At 38.0% G+C, this 18,912-nt stretch overlaps 2 protein-coding genes across 4 annotated transcripts in view; one reads left to right on the plus strand and one right to left on the minus strand.

The window, feature by feature from the left end:
* The window catches only part of nup54 (nucleoporin 54), a 38,882-nt gene extending 33,070 nt beyond the window's left edge, over positions 1-5,812 (plus strand). For 2 of the 3 annotated variants that reach the window (XM_034192933.1, XM_034192934.1), the window contains 5 exons: positions 2,722-2,815; positions 4,362-4,469; positions 4,634-4,753; positions 4,939-5,049; positions 5,152-5,293. In XM_034192933.1, the coding sequence (XP_034048824.1) occupies positions 2,722-2,815; positions 4,362-4,469; positions 4,634-4,753; positions 4,939-5,049; positions 5,152-5,280 (562 nt within the window). In that variant the 3' untranslated portion in view covers positions 5,281-5,293. Of the gene's footprint in view, positions 1-2,721; positions 2,816-4,361; positions 4,470-4,633; positions 4,754-4,938; positions 5,050-5,151 lie in introns of all 3 variants that reach the window. The other variant, XM_034192932.1, reaches the window with a different exon arrangement.
* A 5,872-nt stretch (positions 5,813-11,684) lies between these two features.
* Positions 11,685-13,534, minus strand: LOC117530061. Its single transcript, XM_034192994.1, has 5 exons — positions 13,012-13,534; positions 12,787-12,938; positions 12,576-12,704; positions 12,350-12,477; positions 11,685-11,877 (listed from the first exon to the last, which is right to left on the minus strand). The coding sequence occupies exons 1-5, from the start codon at positions 13,134-13,136 to the stop codon at positions 11,731-11,733; spliced, it is 681 nt and encodes a 226-aa protein (XP_034048885.1). The 5' UTR covers positions 13,137-13,534; the 3' UTR covers positions 11,685-11,730.
* Positions 13,535-18,912: the final 5,378 nt, after the last annotated feature.

Here is an 18,912-nt window from a genome sequence, read left to right on the forward strand (position 1 = left end):
TGAACCACAGGAGTCTCACCAAATTTGCACCACAGATGGATATTAGGCCATGGAAGACTCCACTGAATTTTGATCTGGATCCAGATTGGCAGACATCAGAAATCTGTAATTGCTCTTGTTTCTGCATGCCAAGACTGCCAGCATTGCAGCAAAATCACTGAGCATCAGACTTTGGGGTCCAGTTAGAGTAAAATAAAATAAATATGGTTCCTGGTTCAAACCCCACCCCTGCCACATTTCTCCACCTAATGTGGATTTGCGTCAGGAAGGGCATCTGGCATAAAATACACTCAACAAAAATATAAATGCAACACTTTTGGTTTTGCTCCCATTTTGTATGAGATGAACTCAAAGATCTAAAACTTTTTCCACATACACAATATCACCATTTCCCTCAAATATTGTTCACAAACCAGTCTAAATCTGTGATAGTGAGCACTTCTCCTTTGTTGAGATAATCCATCCCACCTCACAGGTGTGCCATATCAAGATGCTGATTAGACACCATGATTAGTGCACAGGTGTGCCTTAGACTGCCCACAATAAAAGGCCACTCTGAAAGGTGCAGTTTTATCACACAGCACAATGCCACAGATGTCGCAAGATTTGAGGGAGCGTGCAATTGGCATGCTGACAGCAGGAATGTCAACTAGAGCTGTTGCTCGTGTATTGAATGTTCATTTCTCTACCATAAGCCGTCTCCAAAGGCGTTTCAGAGAATTTGGCGGTACATCCAACCAGCCTCACAACCGCAGACCACGTGTAACCACACCAGCCCAGGACCTCCACATCCAGCATGTTCACCTCCAAGATCGTAACCGACTTGAGTGGGCAAATGCTCACATTCGCTGGCGTTTGGCACGTTGGAGAGGTGTTCTCTTCACGGATGAATCCCGGTTCACACTGTTCAGGGCAGATGGCAGACAGCGTGTGTGGCGTCGTGTGGGTGAGCGGTTTTCTGATGTCAATGTTGTGGATCGAGTGGCCCATGGTGGCGGTGGGGTTATGGTATGGGCAGCCGTCTGTTATGGACGAAGAACACAGGTGCATTTTATTGATGGCATTTTGAATGCACAGAGATACCGTGACGAGATCCTGAGGCCCATTGTTGTGCCATACATCCAAGAACATCACCTCCTGTTGCAGCAGGATAATGCACGGCCCCATGTTGCAAGGATCTTTACACAATTCTTGGAAGCTGAAAATGTCCCAGTTCTTGCATGGCCGGCATACTCACCGGATATTTCACCCATTGAGCATGTTTGGGATGCTCTGAACTGGCGTATACGACAGCGTGTACCAGTTCCTGCCAATATCCAGCAACTTCGCACAGCCATTGAAGAGGAGTGGACCAACATTCCACAGGCCACAATTGACAACCTGATCAACTCTATGCGAAGGAGATGTGTTGCACTGCATGAGGCAAATGGTGGTCACACCAGATACTGACTGGTATCCCCCCCCAATAAAACAAAACTGCACCTTTCAGAGTGGCCTTTTATTGTGGGCAGTCTAAGGCACACCTGTGCACTAATCATGGTGTCTAATCAGCATCTTGATATGGCACACCTGTGAGGTGGGATGGATTATCTCAGCAAAGGAGAAGTGCTCACTATCACAGATTTAGACTGGTTTGTGAACAATATTTGAGGGAAATGGTGATATTGTGTATGTGGAAAAGTTTTAGATCTTTGAGTTCATCTCATACAAAATGGGAGCAAAACCAAAAGTATTGCGTTTATATTTTTGTTGAGTGTATGTGCCAAATCAAAATGCAGATCCACCTTGGATCTACTGTGGCGACCCCAAGTGAAAACAAGGGAGCAGCCGAAGGGACGAACTAAATGTGGATAATCATCTTTAAAAAGAATGAAATGCCATTTTAGGTAATACTTGCCAAGTAAATTATGTGATTTACGTATAGTAAAAATTTCATCTTGCAGTTTAAAATTGCAAGCATTTCTAAAGAGCCCACACAATCTGTTGGATGATTAGAGTGTGTAACACGCACTTAACTTGAAACTGATGCACAGCAGTTGATGTCACCCCATTCAGTGCATGTTGTCAGACATTTATTGTTAAATATTAAGTGATTCAGCAAGATACACACCTTGTCAAAGAATGTTTGTGAAAATGTAAATAAAATCTTTGTTTTGTAACTGATTGGAAATAAGGCCAGAGTGTTTGAATTTTGTCACATGTGCTCTGTTCCTACCTGCAGGTTTGTTGTTGTTTTGTTTTTGCACAATACTGTAGTAGTACATGTCTAGCCATAACATTAAAATGAACTAATGCAGTGCATTTATATAGCACTTTTCCATCTGCATCAGATGCTCAAACTGCTTTACAAATAATGCCTCACATTCACTCCGATGTGAGGGTGCTGCCATGAAAGGTACTCACTGCACACTAGGAGCAGCTAGGGGATTAAGGATCTTGCCCAAGGGCCCTTAGTGATTTTCTGTTCAGGCTGGGATTTGAACCGAGGATCCTCTGGTCTCAAGCCCTTCGCTTCACCACTAGACCATCACCTCCCCCAACTAATGTTTTTTCTGATTTCTAGTCTTGGTCACACCTGGTTAGTTTAGAGTAGAACAGAAATGGGACGTAGAAGTTTTTGACCAGTGACTAACATTGTTCCAAAGGAGTCATTTTTTCTTGTTTACTTTCTTTATAAGCCTTATTGTGATTTTAATTTTTTGTTTTTTGTTTTTTCTTCAGATTCATCCCAGTGCCCATGGTTGGTTTTAAAGAGCTGCTTCACAGATTGCAGATCCAGGAGCAGATGACTAAACAGCACCAGACTCGTTTGGATGTGAGTGATAACACTGTTGTATTGTTATTGCTCGCAGTCTGTCGTATGAATGTTGATGAAGGCTGGACACTGGTGCGGTGTTTACTCAGTGTTATCTATACATAGGCTGTACTAGTCGGGCGGCCCGCCGAGGAAAATTGAAACCCATGCAGGAAGATAAAATCTGACCTTTTCCAGGAACTTACAGTATTCATCCACCAGCCCCACACACCTCATCACACCCGTGATTCACACAGCATGCATCACCTCTGGCAGATTTTCATGTTTATGCATGGTTTTTGAAGAAAGTGTTTGGAGTGTGGAGCTTTCTGGCCTCAACAAGTGATTCAGGAGCACAGCTCCTGTTTCTCACCCTCCTGTTCTGCTGGCTGCTCCTTGTATGTTTCATACTCTTCAAATGACTTCTCGTCACTTTACTCATAGCTGAATACAGTTATAAAATCACTTTCACGTAAAGACAGTATTTAAGTGTCATAGAAATATGCTGTAAATGTGATTTTTTTTTTTGTGTGTGTGTGTGTGTATGTATGTGCACAACTTGCTCATGAAGGTGCTTAAAGGTTTTCCTTAACGTGTGCACATACATCTCAGCCATCTATTTGTTAAACTGATAAAATACTTAGAGTGAGTAGAACCAAAAATAAAAATGATCCACTCTTGCTCAAATTGTGTAAAACCAGTTTCTTCTCTGTTTTGCAGTTTCAAATTTGATTTAAACATCTCCAATGTCCCACAATTCTGACTGAGCGTACGTAAACTCTCCTGTTAAAAATGTCACGCTGCCCATAACCACAAATAAATTCTCAACCTGTTGGAAACTATTACTTATCAGCAGGGAGGTGATGTTCTAGTGGTTAAGGCGTTGTGCTTGAGACCAGAAGGTCCTCGGTTCAAATCCGAGCCTGACTGGAAAATCACTAAGGGCGCTTGGGCAAGGTCTTTAATCCCCTATTGCTCCCGTTGTGTAGTGAGCGCCTTGTATGACAGCACCCTGATATTGGGGTGAATGTGAGGCATTATTATAAAGCGCTTTGAGCGTCTGATGCAGATGGAAAAGCACTATATAAATGCGGTCCCTTTACCATTTAGCAGTGTAATGTTGGAGCATGTTTGATTTATGGTTCTACGTACCATCTTTCTTTAAACTTAAAGTGACAACAAAAACAGCTGTAAGAGGAACAGCTAACTGCTCGTTTGTGTCATTTGTGGGTTTTTTGTCAACCACACTTGATAATGGATAACATAATTTCAGCTGTAGGAACATGCAAAAGTGTGTGCATGCTCCTGTGTGTCTCTAACTGGGATTAACTTGTATGCAATGCCATGCAGTTCACTTTATGAACTTCGCTGAAGTTTTGAACATGCTTAAACCACCACTTTGCAGTTTCATCTCAACAATCCGTACATTTCTATCACATGCCTGCATCTCTGTAAGATCCTGGTGTAATGCACATTCTTGTCACATCTTGATGTAATGTACAATCAACTTAATTATTGTAGAAATGCTGAACGTGTTAAATGTTTTCCTCTTTCTTTGTGATCACAGATCATCTCCAGTGACATCAGTGAACTGCAGAAGAACCAGGCAACTACGGTGGCAAAAGTCACTCAGTACAAGAGGAAACTGATGGATCTGTCACACAGAGTGCTGCAGGTAGCTGTTTCGCTTTTGTTCCATCAGCAAGTCTTTCAGCAACACAGCCATAGCCAGTGACTATTCTGTCTGTTCCGTAGTGAACAAATATCTTTCATACTTTATTAACAACTCTTAATTTTCTGACGTAATGACTGTACCTCCTTTTCACCTCCACTGGTCAGGTATTGATCAAACAAGAGATTCAAAGGAAAAGTGGTTATGCTATCCAAGTGGACGAGGAGCACCTCAGGGTGCAGCTGGACACCATTCAATCTGAGCTTAATGCGCCCACACAGTTTAAGGTAAAGGTTTGTGTGGATGTTGATATATTTTTCCAGTCATGAGGAATTAATTGGTTTCTGTCAGATATTTATCTTTAGATCCTGGTTTGCATTTGTGGGGTTTTTTTTTGTTGTTTTTGGCTTAAGGCTGCTGTGCGAGACCTGATCGTTGTTGGCGGTTCATGTCATACGTTTAATTTTTTTAGGGCCGTTTAAATGAGCTGATGTCCCAAATCCGAATGCAGAACCACTTTGGAGCTGTGAGGTCAGAAGAGCGCTACAGCGTGGATGCAGATCTCCTGAGAGAAATCAAACAGGTGAGGCTGGACGCATTTACACATCTGATCCGGTGGCTCCAGACCTCTGTGCACATAGATATTTGGCGTTAGCTGAAATACTTGTTCGTTTCTCGCCTTTAGCACTTGAAGCAGCAGCAGGAGGGACTAAGTCATTTGATCAGTGTCATCAAAGATGATTTGGAAGACATCAAACTCATAGAGCACGGGTTAAGTGATGGAGGACACATGAGAGGAGGCATTATGAGCTGAATCTTCAGAGAAGTTCTGGAACTTTCACCCAGCGGACTCAGGAGGGGTTCCCTTTTTTTTTTTTTTTTTTTTTTTTTTTTTTTTTTTAGCTCCTGAAGATGAACTTGAGAGGACCACAGTGGAATCAGCTTCATTTAAACTACAGCTCATTTTGCAGCACAAGTTTTGTCTTTTAGAATTTGGTGAGTTGACGGCATCAGAACACATTTGCTGGAAAGATCAATTTGAGGTAATTTATGAAAAAAATATCAGTGCCTAATTTGTTTTTATGCTGGGTGTTCTTGCTGTTATGAATGCAACTGGAAAAAAATGAGTGGTTAATCTGCTCTTTCCAGATTGCTTCTGCTGGGTTCATAGAAAGGCTGAACTGTGTCTAATAATAACTTGTGATCATGTCAAATGAGATTAAAGAGGCTGTGACAACGAGGTTTATTAGTTTGTGTGACTGAATGTGGGACGATGTAATTAAATGTTTTTTTGTTTTTTTTTTGTATGCTGTTATATAATTAAATGTCATTCAATTTGAGAATGGGCCCTTCTTGGTGCCTTTTTTTTAAATGCCAGTTTTCTTTGAACTGTGCAAGTTTCCTGACTGATGGGCATATCATTTGTGTCTGCGGAAGTCGGGAACTAATGTGGAATAAATGTGTTCAGCTAGTTCCAATATCTCAATACCCCTATATTTTATGTACACATTTTATTATATGGTCAGAAATAAATACATACAGAGCAATTTTGTTTGATCAAAATATTTATTTGGCAACAACAACGAAACAATGGTTTCATAAGTTGAAACAAAAAATACTAACAATGTATACTGGACACAGTTATTGGTACCCTTTGATGAATTTTACAGTAAGTCATCCCTTTTACAACCAGTTTTCTTTAGATAAGTCAGGGGATGGATACTTAAACATTTCCAAGTCACTGAATATGTCTTTGAAGTCATTTACATCAGTTTTTAAGAAATACAGTTTGGTTCTGTATGTCTTGTAAAATAAGACACTTACATTGTGGCATTGAGCATTCTCCTTATGTATTTATTTATTCTTCAGTTGCAGTTACTGAATTGACTCACTGAACCACCAAAGTTGGAAAGCACTATATCTAAACATGTTTCAACCTAGGCTGATGTCTTAACAAAGGTTCCTGGTCATAATTTGATGGTGATCATCTTTAGTGAGTTTGTAGCTTTCATAAAGGTTAGGTTATGTTTTGTGTTTCTTGTTTTTCCTTCCCACTTCAGCACTGTAAATTCCTTTATTTTACTTTCATTAAAGAGGATCATCACAGCAGATCTAAAATAGATCTGCATGTTGATTTGGCACAAGCGTTACACCCGATACAACTCCACATTACATGAAGAATGGACAGAGATCAAACAAAAATCATCTGGTTAAAAATTGTGGTTTAAACACAAGAATGAGTATCGTAGAAGTGTTCATTTTAAAACTCATTTGCTTCTATAAACTTAAAAAGTTACATTTTTAATTCACATTTTATTATTAACTAAAACCCCATTAATAACTGCAAGAATAAATAGTGGTGCAACCAACTGGTCTCCCCTATTTGCTCTGCAGAGGTGAATACAGAACACACTTGCACTCAAGGAATGACCACTCTGCTCGTGACGAGAAAACAAAAAAATCTGTAACGGGACTCTACATGCCAAGACGTCCAAGACCTATTCAGTGACTTGGAAATGTTCATGTATCCATCCCCTGACCCATATCGTGCAAACTGGCAGTAAACGTGATGATTTAATCCTTATATTTTAAATAAACTGCCCCTGTATTATCATTTTTTGGAATGTGTTGCAGGCTTTAAAAGCAGGAATGGTTGTATGTATATTAAATGAAATGAAATTGACCACACAAAACATCAAATGTCTTGCTTAATTATCACGTTACAGGGTAATAAGTGTTGTTGCATTATCTTGTACACACCCACACCAGTGATGACGACTACCTTTGCTGATGCAAAGGGGAACAAAAAAAAAGCACTGAAAGGGAAAATGGGTTTGGAACCTTTTAACTAAAAATATTTTTGGGAGGAAAACACATTATTGAGGTTAGCTCAAGCTGTTATGGCTAAATAAATGGTGCATCTCTTCTGGTGTCACCTTGAAAAGAACATTTGACTTTCCAGCTGCACCAAACTTGAGTCGCTGTTTGCTTCCTTTGCTGTGCTACACAACTGGTGGGGGGCAAAAAAATGAAGCATAACTGATTATTTATAATGAATCAAAGCAACAAACAAAACACCAATGTGGAATCTCCCCACCACAAACCCTTGTGTAGCTTTGGTGTGTGAGTTGCATCACTCAAAGTTCACTGGAGCCACAACACATTATTGCACACACAGAGTACAGTGCATTGCAAAAGTATTCATCCCTCCTTGGGCTTTTACACATTTTCATTTATGCCATTTTGAACACAAAAAAGTAATTCAGGCTTCTCTGTATTACAATCATCCAAAATTATCCTTCTTAACCCGTTTATGCCCAGATTTTCGCAGCAATTGTTGCCAGTGGGGCAAAACGGGTTGAGCTCAAACTGAAAGGAAATTTCTAAAGTTGATCTAAATTATTTTTTACTTCCTGATAGTTTTTTTTTTTTTTTTTTTTTTTTTTTTTTTTTTTTAGCTTTAAATAAAATGTTACAGGCTGATCTGGAAGGGCAGGTGAAGGTCACACACGCAACATTGCGTGATGATTTACCCTCTTTTAAGAGTTTGATAATCCTCTCCTTTGTTTCAATTGACATCTCTAATGTTGGAGCCATGATTCATGTCAGTCCACTTGGTGCAACAGCTCTCCAAGGTGTGATCACTCCTTTTTAGATGCAGACTAACGAGCAGATCTGATTTGATGCAGGTGTTAGTTTTGGGGATGAAAATTTACAGGGTGATTCCATAATTTATTCCTCAGAATTGAGTGAGTACATATTTTTTTCCCTCTGCTTGGTCTAAAAAAGTAACTGTTACTGACTGACACAATTTTTTTTCCTGATTTCTTATAGTGTTTCTTAAAGCCAGAAAGTTACCATTTGAAATGACTTTAGTTTTGTGTCATGTCTGTGATCTGCTTTTTTTTCTACAAAATTAAACAACTGAATGAACATCCTCCGAGGCCGGTGATTCCATAATTTTTGCCAGGGTTATAGTTAGGATGGGTTCAATGCAGAAGACAAATTTCATTGTATGTATGTACAATGACAAATAAAGGCTATTATTATTATAGAGGCTTCAGTACCACAAGTGCATAGTTCTGTTTGACAATGTTGAAAAGCCATTATTACACAACAAGATAAATATACTTTGCAAATGACATGGATGCACACTACATTTTTCATCATAAACCTGTAAAATATTAGTTTATCCAAAAAAAACCCGGGCAGAGGTTTCATGTTTATGAAAGCTCAGAGTTTGTGTATGTGCATAATTTTTAATTTATAAATTAAACGCAATGGGAATTGGGTTTGAATTTTTAAAACGTTTATATAATTTGTTCAAAGTCTCAGACTGAAGTCATCAAAAATACACCAGGAAGTGCATGAGCCTATGCATCCCTCAAACAGTAAGTGGATATGCATGTTTAATAAACGGTTTTCACAAATTTCAGCTGTGCATAAATTTTTTTATTAATTTTATCTTTGTTGCACAATCCAAATAGAAATAGGAAATAGTTGGTTTCACCTCCACGCACAGCACTGGCTCAGGAAGCAACTCCTGAAAAGGAGCCAGACTGGGTGTGGGGATACTCACACGTCCCTGGCTGAGTTCTGTTATTTTGGAGTTTCCCCCTGGTGAACGCGAGGGCTGCCTCAATGCGACTGTGTTGCAGAGGGGAATCTGACTGTTGATTCTGCATATGCACCAAATCGCAGTTCACAGTATCCAGCCTTCTTGGAGACTCTATGTGGGATCCTGAAGAAGGTTTCTGCTGGGGGACTTCAATGCTCACGTGGGCAATGATGCAGAAACTGCAGGGAATTATTGGGAGGAAGGACTCCCCTGATCTGAATCTGAACGGTGATTTGTTGTTTGACTTCTGTGCTGGAATTGGATTGTCCATAATGGACACCTTGTTCAAGCACAAGGGTGTTCTTAAGTACACTTGATACCAGAGCACCCTAGGTCAAAAACTGATGATTGATTTTGTAATTGTCACCAGACCTGTGTCTTGGACACATGAGTGAAGGGGGTTGGAGGTTTTCTGAGAATATTTAGTGGAAGAGCATGTCCGGACAGCCTTCAACTAACACCTCAGAAGAAACTTGTCCTACATCCTGAGGGAGGCTGGGGATATGGAAGCGGAGCGGTCCATGGTCAGGAGTGGCTTCCATTACTGAGGTAACTTGAGCTGTGGCCAAGAACCCGCTGATGGACACCCACAGTAAGGGAAGCCATTAGGCTGAAGAAGATCTTTTGGGTCTGGTTGGCACAGAGGTCTCCGAACTCAATACTGGCAGGCCAGAAGGGCAACACAAACTGAGAGGAGTTTGCAGAGACCATAGAGAATGACTTTCTGTCAGCCTCAAAGTGATTCTGCAAACCCGGGCGTCTCGGGAAAGGGAGACAGTTCTCTTCCAGTCATGACCACAGGAACCTGGACCAGATTCAGCCTTGTCTGAGTATTTTTGGAAGCCTCCTTCACTAGTCTTCCAGTTTTGAGAGCAGTCTACTCCAGACAGATCTACCGTATAGTACCATTATCTTTGTTTTGTTTTTTTTAGTGATTGATGGAAATTAAGTATTGAGGGACTTGGAAATGTTCATGTATCTGTTCCCTGACTCATCCAAAGTGATATAAAAATGTCTGGTTACTTATGGGTTCTGAAAATGGAGACACTTATGTGTACAAATAGCTGTAATTCCTAAATAATCAATGTGATATTTTTCTTAAACTCACTGAAGTAAAGCAGAAAGTCTGCACCACTTGATTTATTTCATTTAAATTCCACAGTAAAAATTCAAAATTACAAAACCTGACACTTGTGAACTTGACCATATATATATATATATATATTCTGATTATCCTGAAGGTGGTGAGTTTGCATGTATATCATTCTTGTGCATTCCATCTAGCAGCTTGTCATTTTGAGGATTGACCCCTGCAAAGGACTCTTCTGTGTGCATTGATTCGCTCCCACAGCCAGAAGATAGGGAAACTGCAGAAAATAATCTATGCAGTGATTGAACTTAAGATTCTGTCCAGCAGCAAACAAACAGCAGATCTTCAGCTCTTATGAAAAGATTCCACAGCAGTCTGGAAAAGATTAAACAATGAGGGAATAAAATATACAGAGCGCAGTGTGATGGTCTTCTGCCAAATGTTTGATTTTCTGCAGCACTCTGCCAAAAGTTCTCCCTCTGCTGTTCACTTCTACAGTCTGCCAGGTACACAAAATCAACTGTTTCAAATATTGTTTCTGTGTAAAAAAAAAAAAAAAAACAGGGAAATTGATGCACGTATCAGATGACAGCACATGGGAAAAAAAAATAAAGCTACAATGTGTAAGATTTAGTGCCATTGCAGATTATGTCCCTTTTGGGCTACTGTATGCATGAGGGGGCCCACTCACATATCAAAATGAATAAATCATTCAGAGCTTATCAAAACACATCAGTTCATTGTTGCAGGTAATAATGAATGCTATATTCTATTTGTGTCAATAAACACCCCAAATCCTACACAATAGTGTTTAAAAAATGGGTGCAAAGAAAAACTAAATGGCACAAATACTCAAAAATGGCATCATAAGAACAATCAATGTTTACATTTATTGATGAAGTTTAGGTGATACAAAGTTTTACTGTGATAGACTCGTGAACAAACATTTTGAAGTAGATATATGTAGCACACAAGAAAACAAGTTTTGTGTTAATGTTGTAAAATGTGATATATTACACAAATATAAAAAGTCTTAGTGATGTTTTTGAATATAGCAGAAGTGAAAATGAAGCCAGTGGACACTGTGGGGGGGAAAAATCTCAGCACAGATGGTGTTCCAACTGCAGTGAGTTTAGCTGCTGAAGACAATCTGCTGTCATTAGGTTCGTTTGAACCACAACAACCTCAAATACTGCAGATACTCAGTTTACAGTCAGACGTGATCATGAAAATGACAAAAACAAATTTCTCTTTTAACTTCAACTGCAAGAAGAATTTCTTTTGCAGTTATTGAACCCATGTGGACGCTGAGAGGATTTTGGCTCTGGACAGGCACAAATATTTCAAAGGAACACTCAGTAGCCTTCAGCTGTTATAAATAACTGTGTTCATGAGATCTGTTTCAACAGAAACAGCTGGCAGCTGCACTTCACTCATGTTTTCACTCTGTATAAAGCAAGAGACGTATTAGAAATAGAAAAAAGTCAACTTTTATAACCTTTTTTCTGTCTTTTTTTTTAGTGTGTAAAAGAAATCAGAGCATTACAAAACAAAGTCTAGTCTTGGCCGAGCTGCTGCAGGTCACCAGGTCCACAGCCGCAGTTACGGATCAGCTGCACGGACGAAATGACGATGCTGCTGGACTCGTCCATGTAGACGATGGGCACCGTGTCACGGGAGGTGGGACGGCAGCACGGAACCTGCAGACAGTCAGAGGGGTGATTAATACACTGAAATACACATGTACGCACACAGCCACACACACACAAAATACGGCACAAATAAGATGCACATTATTAAATGACACAAAATTATTCTACTACTTGATTATCTTGAAAAAGCAGAAGCACAATTATAGGCTGCATAACTCCTCTATAGGAGGTCCAAAATGTCAGTGAGATCTTCCAAAGTTAGACTATTTGAAAACTTTCTTTTTCTGGCTCAACCTGAACTGAAGACATTTTGTTTAAGGCAACATTTTGAATGTGAGTAATTATGATTGAAAAAGGAAAAAACAGAGGTCAGAGTTGTACCTGTGCGCGTGCACCAGACTCACCTACTGGCAATTACTTCACTTTCATAACAGCCACAATTATAGGTCATTTCAGTTTCAAGAATTTTTTCACTCTGCATGAGAACTTGAACATTTTGTTGTAATTTGCATTTATTTTGTTCTACCTGTGCGTGTGCACCGTTGGTGTGGGTTGGAGGGTTTTGCACAGTGTTTCCTTCACGTGTGCAGTGTGCACACTGAACAATGGTGAGGCCGGTAGGATAGATCACCCAGCTGTCCCAGCCCAGATCTGACAAACAGAACAAGAGAGATCACATGACTTATTGTGCTTTAAAATAAATAAATAAAGACACAGACACATGCACACGCACACGCATTGTTGTGCACCTTTCATGGAGATCTCTGAGGCGGTGGAGCAGCATGTCAGACTTGTGTTTGCAGCATCAGGAGACATAGAGAACCCAGAGAGCGCTGCAACGTGAAAGACAATCAGTAACAGGAAGTAGATCCAGATTCAGTCCAGTCTGTCTGTGAGCGTTCTGTTCAATCAGCTGCAGGTTTGAGTTGGTTCTGAGTTTTGGACTCAGGTCCCACTTGCCTGCATTGTGTTTGGCTCGAAGATCGATGTTCCTGAAGCTGCTCATCCATTGTTCTCTGATACTGTGCAGCTCAGCAGCAGGCAGCTGTGGCTCCGTCTGCAGGTCCAGAGCCTCCAGCAGACTCTTCCTGATGGAGTGCAACGACTGGAACCTGCACCCAACACATCGCTCACCTCAACCCAAACTGACCACACATTAAAGACACAAACAAGTTTGACACTAACCTGTTGTGTTGGGCTGCAGGAGGGTCAGCAGAGGCTGCACGTTCTTCTCTGGATGTCTGCAGGACAAATGCAGTCACCACTGAAGAGCACAGAAGCATCATCGTGACAAAGATGGCAAAAGACATGGTGCAGGTTCAGGACGGTCAGTGTGGACTTTCTGTTGTCTCAGGTTAGCAGCAGGATGAGGACTCTGGTTTTTCTGTCCGTCTACTTGCAGGAGCAGATCATTGTAACCAGACGAAGCGGTGCGTGGAATTATTTGCCAGTGTCTGGGAACCTGAGTTTTTATCTTCCTGTGGCTCAGCTCGGCCTTGAGATATTCAACATTTTTGCTGTGGGCACATGTGAAACCGTGTAAGGAGGACGATCAAGTGGCGAAAGACAAAGACAGAGGAAAAAGGCGGGAATAAGAGAATGGACACTTTTTTTTAACCAAATAAATTAACTGATGTATGTCAACGCACTGTGTCACAACAAAGGTCACCTATTCATAAAACTGTTCAGTCTTGTGTCAGTTGTATGCAAAAGTTTGGGCACCCCTAATAATTTTCATGATTTTCCTTTATAAATCATTCATTGTCTGGATCAAAAATTTCAGTTAAATATATCATATAGCAGACAAACACACCAGTGTTGTATAAAGTACTGGAAAATCACACTTAAGTAAAAGTACAGATACCCATTAAAAAAATGACTTTGGTAGAAGTTCAAGTCACCGATTGAAATGCTACTCAAGTAAAAGTCTTAAAGTATCTAGTATTTATTGTACTTAAGTATGACAAGTAATGTACAACTAAATGTACTCAAGTACTGAAAGTAAAAGTACAAGTAAATGTTAATAATCAAAAACGTAAAGATTTTTTTTTTAATAAGTTTATCTAGGCTTGTAAATGACTGGTAGTATTAGTCAAAATACTGAAAATTGTGCACATCACACAAAAACACTTCAGAAACAAGGTTTCAAAACCTAAACAAGAGTAGGCTACTCACTAGGTGTTCAAAGGAAACAGTTATTTATTTCTATATGTATTTATTTATTTTCATTGTTACATGGTTTTATCTTTTCTGTTGTGTTTTGTTTCATTAGGTTCTTTTTGTCTCTTTCTCTAAAATTGTATTGTAAAAAAATTGTAAAAAAAATTCTAATTTGACTCTTTTATGACAACGGACGCTGAGCCATTACTTATACAGAAAACAAATCAACACAAACATTGCCGATGCGAACAACTTAATGCTAACTTTAACATTGAAAACGCCATAGACATGCTAACGTGTTTTTAAGTTATAAAATACATCTATCAACTGTTTCAGAAGACCATAACAGGTCGGTTTAACATAAAAATATTAAATATTACTCACAGACATATGCTCTTCAGGGTTTTAGCGGGGAAAAATTAGGATAAAGCGAAATAAAACAATCAATCCACGAATCGTAGATTGAAATACTGCTTCGATCTGCGAATCACTGCTTCGATTGATTCAAGGTTCAAAGCAAAGCCGCGCTGCAGAAAAGTTGATTACAGACCCGCTGCAATGTAGAGAAATTATAATTTTCCTGACAAACACCCCCCAAGAGCACAAGTGTGCAACTGCAAAAAAGCCTACCGGACATGCCTCATGACAAATCGACCTGACTTCATTGCAGTCACTAGTAATCAGTGGTGTCTCTGGGTGAAAACACGACTTTTTTCATGTGTGTGTGTGTGTGTGTGTGTTTTGTAACCAGTAACGGCATGGCGCATAGAAAATATATCGGAGTAGAAGTATGCAATTAAGGTCGGAAATGTAGTGAAGTAAACGTGAAAGTAAGCTGAATTAAAAAACTCAAGTAAAGTACAAAGTCTCCCAAAATGTACTTAAGTACAGTAGTGAAGTATTTTTACTTTGTTACTATACAACACTGAAACACACTGATATTTGAGAAGTGAAATGAAGTTTCTAGTATTTACAGAAAGTGTGCAATAATTATTTAAACAAAATTGGGCAGGTGCATAAATTTTGGCACCCCAACAGAAAAAATACATCAACATTTAGTAGATGCATCTACAAAGAATTTTCTGGCAGAGCTTCCCGTTGTCACCTGGGTAAAGAGTAATAACAAAGTTGGTAGCATTTTGTTATTCAAAAATAATAATAAATCAATGCATTAATACAGAGGTTTTAGGTTATCATATGGAACTACAGCACTCACAGTGCTCTTGTTCAGGTCTTTTATAAGCATTGTATGATTGTGCTAAAACTATCCAACTTTCTGCTGTTTCCTGTTAGTGTTAAGATATTTATTGTATGTTTTGACTATTTTATTGTTTCATGTTCTGTATTGTATTGACTTAGAATAATTAATGACATGATTCCACACACTCCAGTCCAGTAGGGGGCTGTATACACGTCTAAATCAGGTTTGTAATCCGAAAATAAAGATAAAAGTTTTATTTTTACTCTATGGCCATCGGGTATTGTGAAGGCTTTTTGTCCGTCCGTCTGTCTGTCAGTCTGTGGTCAGCATAAGTCCAGTCCTATTATGGCCAGGGTCTTCAAATTTACAGGGAACATTCTTGGGACACAGACTTTGGAGAAGTTCAAAGATGGCTAACCTTGACCGATTTTAAGAGGTATTTTAAGAAGTTAAAAAGTCACATTCTGTTTCAGTTTGTTTAGCCAATCAGAGCAGAGCTGCACCATAATGTCAGTGGCTGGTCTCTCGAAAATCGCTTCGTTTTGTGTGTTTATATACATGTTTCTCATATATTATGTAAAAGCTAGTGAGAAATAAACACTTCTAAAACTGAAAACACTGTTTTTGTAACCTGATAGGACGTTTGGCGTCATTTACAAGACATTTTGCAGATGTTAGCTTGCATGCTAGCTTATGCTGACTCAAAGCTAACTTCCTGTGGAGTTAAATTTGTCTCATTAATACCTGCAAATGCACAGAGGGTGAACTACAAATATTCCTTCATTTGCACAACTTCCACTCTTAAAACATAAATATTATCAGTTATCAAGTTGTTTTACCAATGAATATGGTTTTATGAACCCTGAAGAAAACCATACACCCGAAGGCCGTATGGTGTATGGTTTTCTTCAGGGTGTAAAAAGCCATATTCATTGGTAAACAACTTGATAACGATTTTATCATATACCTATAAATGATAAATGTTGTATGGTTTTCTTCAGGGTGTAAAAAGCCATATTCATTGGTAAACAACTTGATAACGATTTTATCATATACCTATAAATGATAAATGTTGTATGGTTTTCCGAAGGGTGTAAAAAGCCATATTCATTGGTAAACAACTTGATAACGATTTTATCATATACCTATAAATGATAAATATTGTATGGTTTTCTGAAGGGTGTAAAAAGCCATATTCATTGGTAAACAACTTGATAACGATTTTATCATATACCTATAAATGATAAATATTGTATGGTTTTCTGAAGGGTGTAAAAAGCCATATTCATTGGTAAACAACTTGATAACGATTTTATCATATACCTATAAATGATAAATGTTGTATGGTTTTCTGCAGGGTGTAAAAAGCCATATTCATTGGTAAACAACTTGATAACGATTTTATCATATACCTATAAATGATAAATGTTGTATGGTTTTCTGCAGGGTGTAAAAAGCCATATTCATTGGTAAACAACTTGATAACGATTTTATCATATACCTATAAATGATAAATATTGTATGGTTTTCTGAAGGGTGTAAAAAGCCATATTCATTGGTAAACAACTTGATAACGATTTTATCATATACCTATAAATGATAAATGTTGTATGGTTTTCTGAAGGGTGTAAAAAGCCATATTCATTGGTAAACAACTTGATAACGATTTTATCATATACCTATAAATGATAAATGTTGTATGGTTTTCTGCAGGGTGTAAAAAGCCATATTCATTGGTAAAACAACTTGATAACGATTTTATCTTATACCTATAAATGATAAATATTGTATGGTTTTCTGAAGGGTGTAAAAAGCCATATTCATTGGTAAACAACTTGATAACGATTTTATCATATACCTATAAATGATAAATGTTGTATGGTTTTCTGCAGGGTGTAAAAAGCCATATTCATTGGTAAACAACTTGATAATGATTTATCATATACCTATAAATGATAAATATTGTATGGTTTTCTGCAGGGTGTAAAAAGCCATATTCATTGGTAAACAACTTGATAATGATTTTATCATATACCTATAAATGATAAATATTGTATGGTTTTCTGAAGGGTGTAAAAAACCATATTCATTGGTGAACAACTTGATAATGATTTTATCATATACCTATAAATGATAAATGTTGTATGGTTTTCTGAAGGGTGTAAAAAGCCATATTCATTGGTAAACAACTTGATAACGATTTTATCATATACCTATAAATGATAAATGTTGTATGGTTTTCTGCAGGGTGTAAAAAGCCATATTCATTGGTAAAACAACTTGATAATGATTTTATCATATACCTATAAATGATAAATATTGTATGGTTTTCTGAAGGGTGTAAAAAGCCATATTCATTGGTGAACAACTTGATAACTTTTTTATCATATACCTATAAATGATAAATGTTGTATGGTTTTCTGCAGGGTGTACAAAGCCATATTCATTGGTAAAACAACTTGATAACGATTTTATCATATACCTATAAATGATAAATATTGTATGGTTTTCTGAAGGGTGTAAAAAGCCATATTCATTGGTAAACAACTTGATAACGATTTTATCATATACCTATAAATGATAAAGGTTGTATGGTTTTCTGAAGGGTGTAAAAAGCCATATTCATTGGTAAACAACTTGATAACGATTTTATCATATACCTATAAATGATAAATGTTGTATGGTTTTCTGCAGGGTGTAAAAAGCCATATTCATTGGTAAAACAACTTGATAACGATTTTATCATATACCTATAAATGATAAATGTTGTATGGTTTTCTGAAGGGTGTAAAAAGCCATATTCATTGGTGAACAACTTGATAACTTTTTTATCATATACCTATAAATGATAAATGTTGTATGGTTTTCTGAAGGGTGTAAAAAGCCATATTCATTGGTAAAACAACTTGATAACGATTTTATCATATACCTATAAATGATAAATGTTGTATGGTTTTCTGAAGGGTGTAAAAAGCCGTGTTCATTGGTGAACAACTTGATAACGATTTTATCATATACAGTGGTCCCTCGTTTATCGCAGGAGTTACATTCTAAAAATAACCCGCAATAGGCGAAATCCGCGAAGTAGTCAGCGTTATTTTTTACAATTATTATAGATGTTTTAAGGCTGTAAAACCCCTCACTACACACTTTATACACTTTTCTCGAACAGGCATTAACATTTTGTGTAATCCTGTGTAAACACTCAAAGTTCAAACCTTAGTAGAAAAAAATTAGAATGTTTTCCTAGAAATAATTATGATGGCTTTTAGAACTAACAAATTTAATTTTAACGATCAACCTACGAGGTTGGACACGTAAGAAATTATTAATAGTGACTCACCAGTATTTCACAGTTCCTCTGACCGCGCCTCTTCATCGTGGCGCCGCTCTGCTGTCCGGACTGGCTGATTACTCGGGTGGTATGAAAAATATTACCCGTCCGCGAAAAGGTTGTATTGCTATTTATTCTTTAGTGTTTTATCCAATCATATTGGCACATCATTTATAGGTATATGATAATGTTTTTGATTGATTGATTGTTCGAGGGGCCTTATTGAACATGTACAAATTCTATGTAAGACAATAGGATCTTAATAATTAAAAGCTGGGGTTATTTTAGCATTGCGTTATATTTATGAATTTATAAGTGTTGTGTTTATTTTCAGACTGTGGCTGATGAATTGACCAAGATGAGCACCTTAAAGCAATGACTCATGATGGAT

This window comes from Thalassophryne amazonica, chromosome 17 (genome assembly GCF_902500255.1).
Source record: "Thalassophryne amazonica chromosome 17, fThaAma1.1, whole genome shotgun sequence".
Taxonomy (NCBI): Eukaryota; Metazoa; Chordata; class Actinopteri; order Batrachoidiformes; family Batrachoididae; genus Thalassophryne; species Thalassophryne amazonica.

Coding starts and splice junctions, on each gene's coding strand:
- LOC117530061 (XM_034192994.1), bottom strand. CDS start 13,136: ATGTCTTTTGCCATCTTTGTCACGATGATGCTTCTGTGCTCTTCAGTG. Junction 12,705..12,786: donor TCGAGCCAAACACAATGCAG/GCAAGTGGGACC, acceptor ACAGACTGGACT/GAATCTGGATCTACTTCCTG. Junction 12,478..12,575: donor CTCAGAGATCTCCATGAAAG/GTGCACAACAAT, acceptor TCTGTTTGTCAG/ATCTGGGCTGGGACAGCTGG.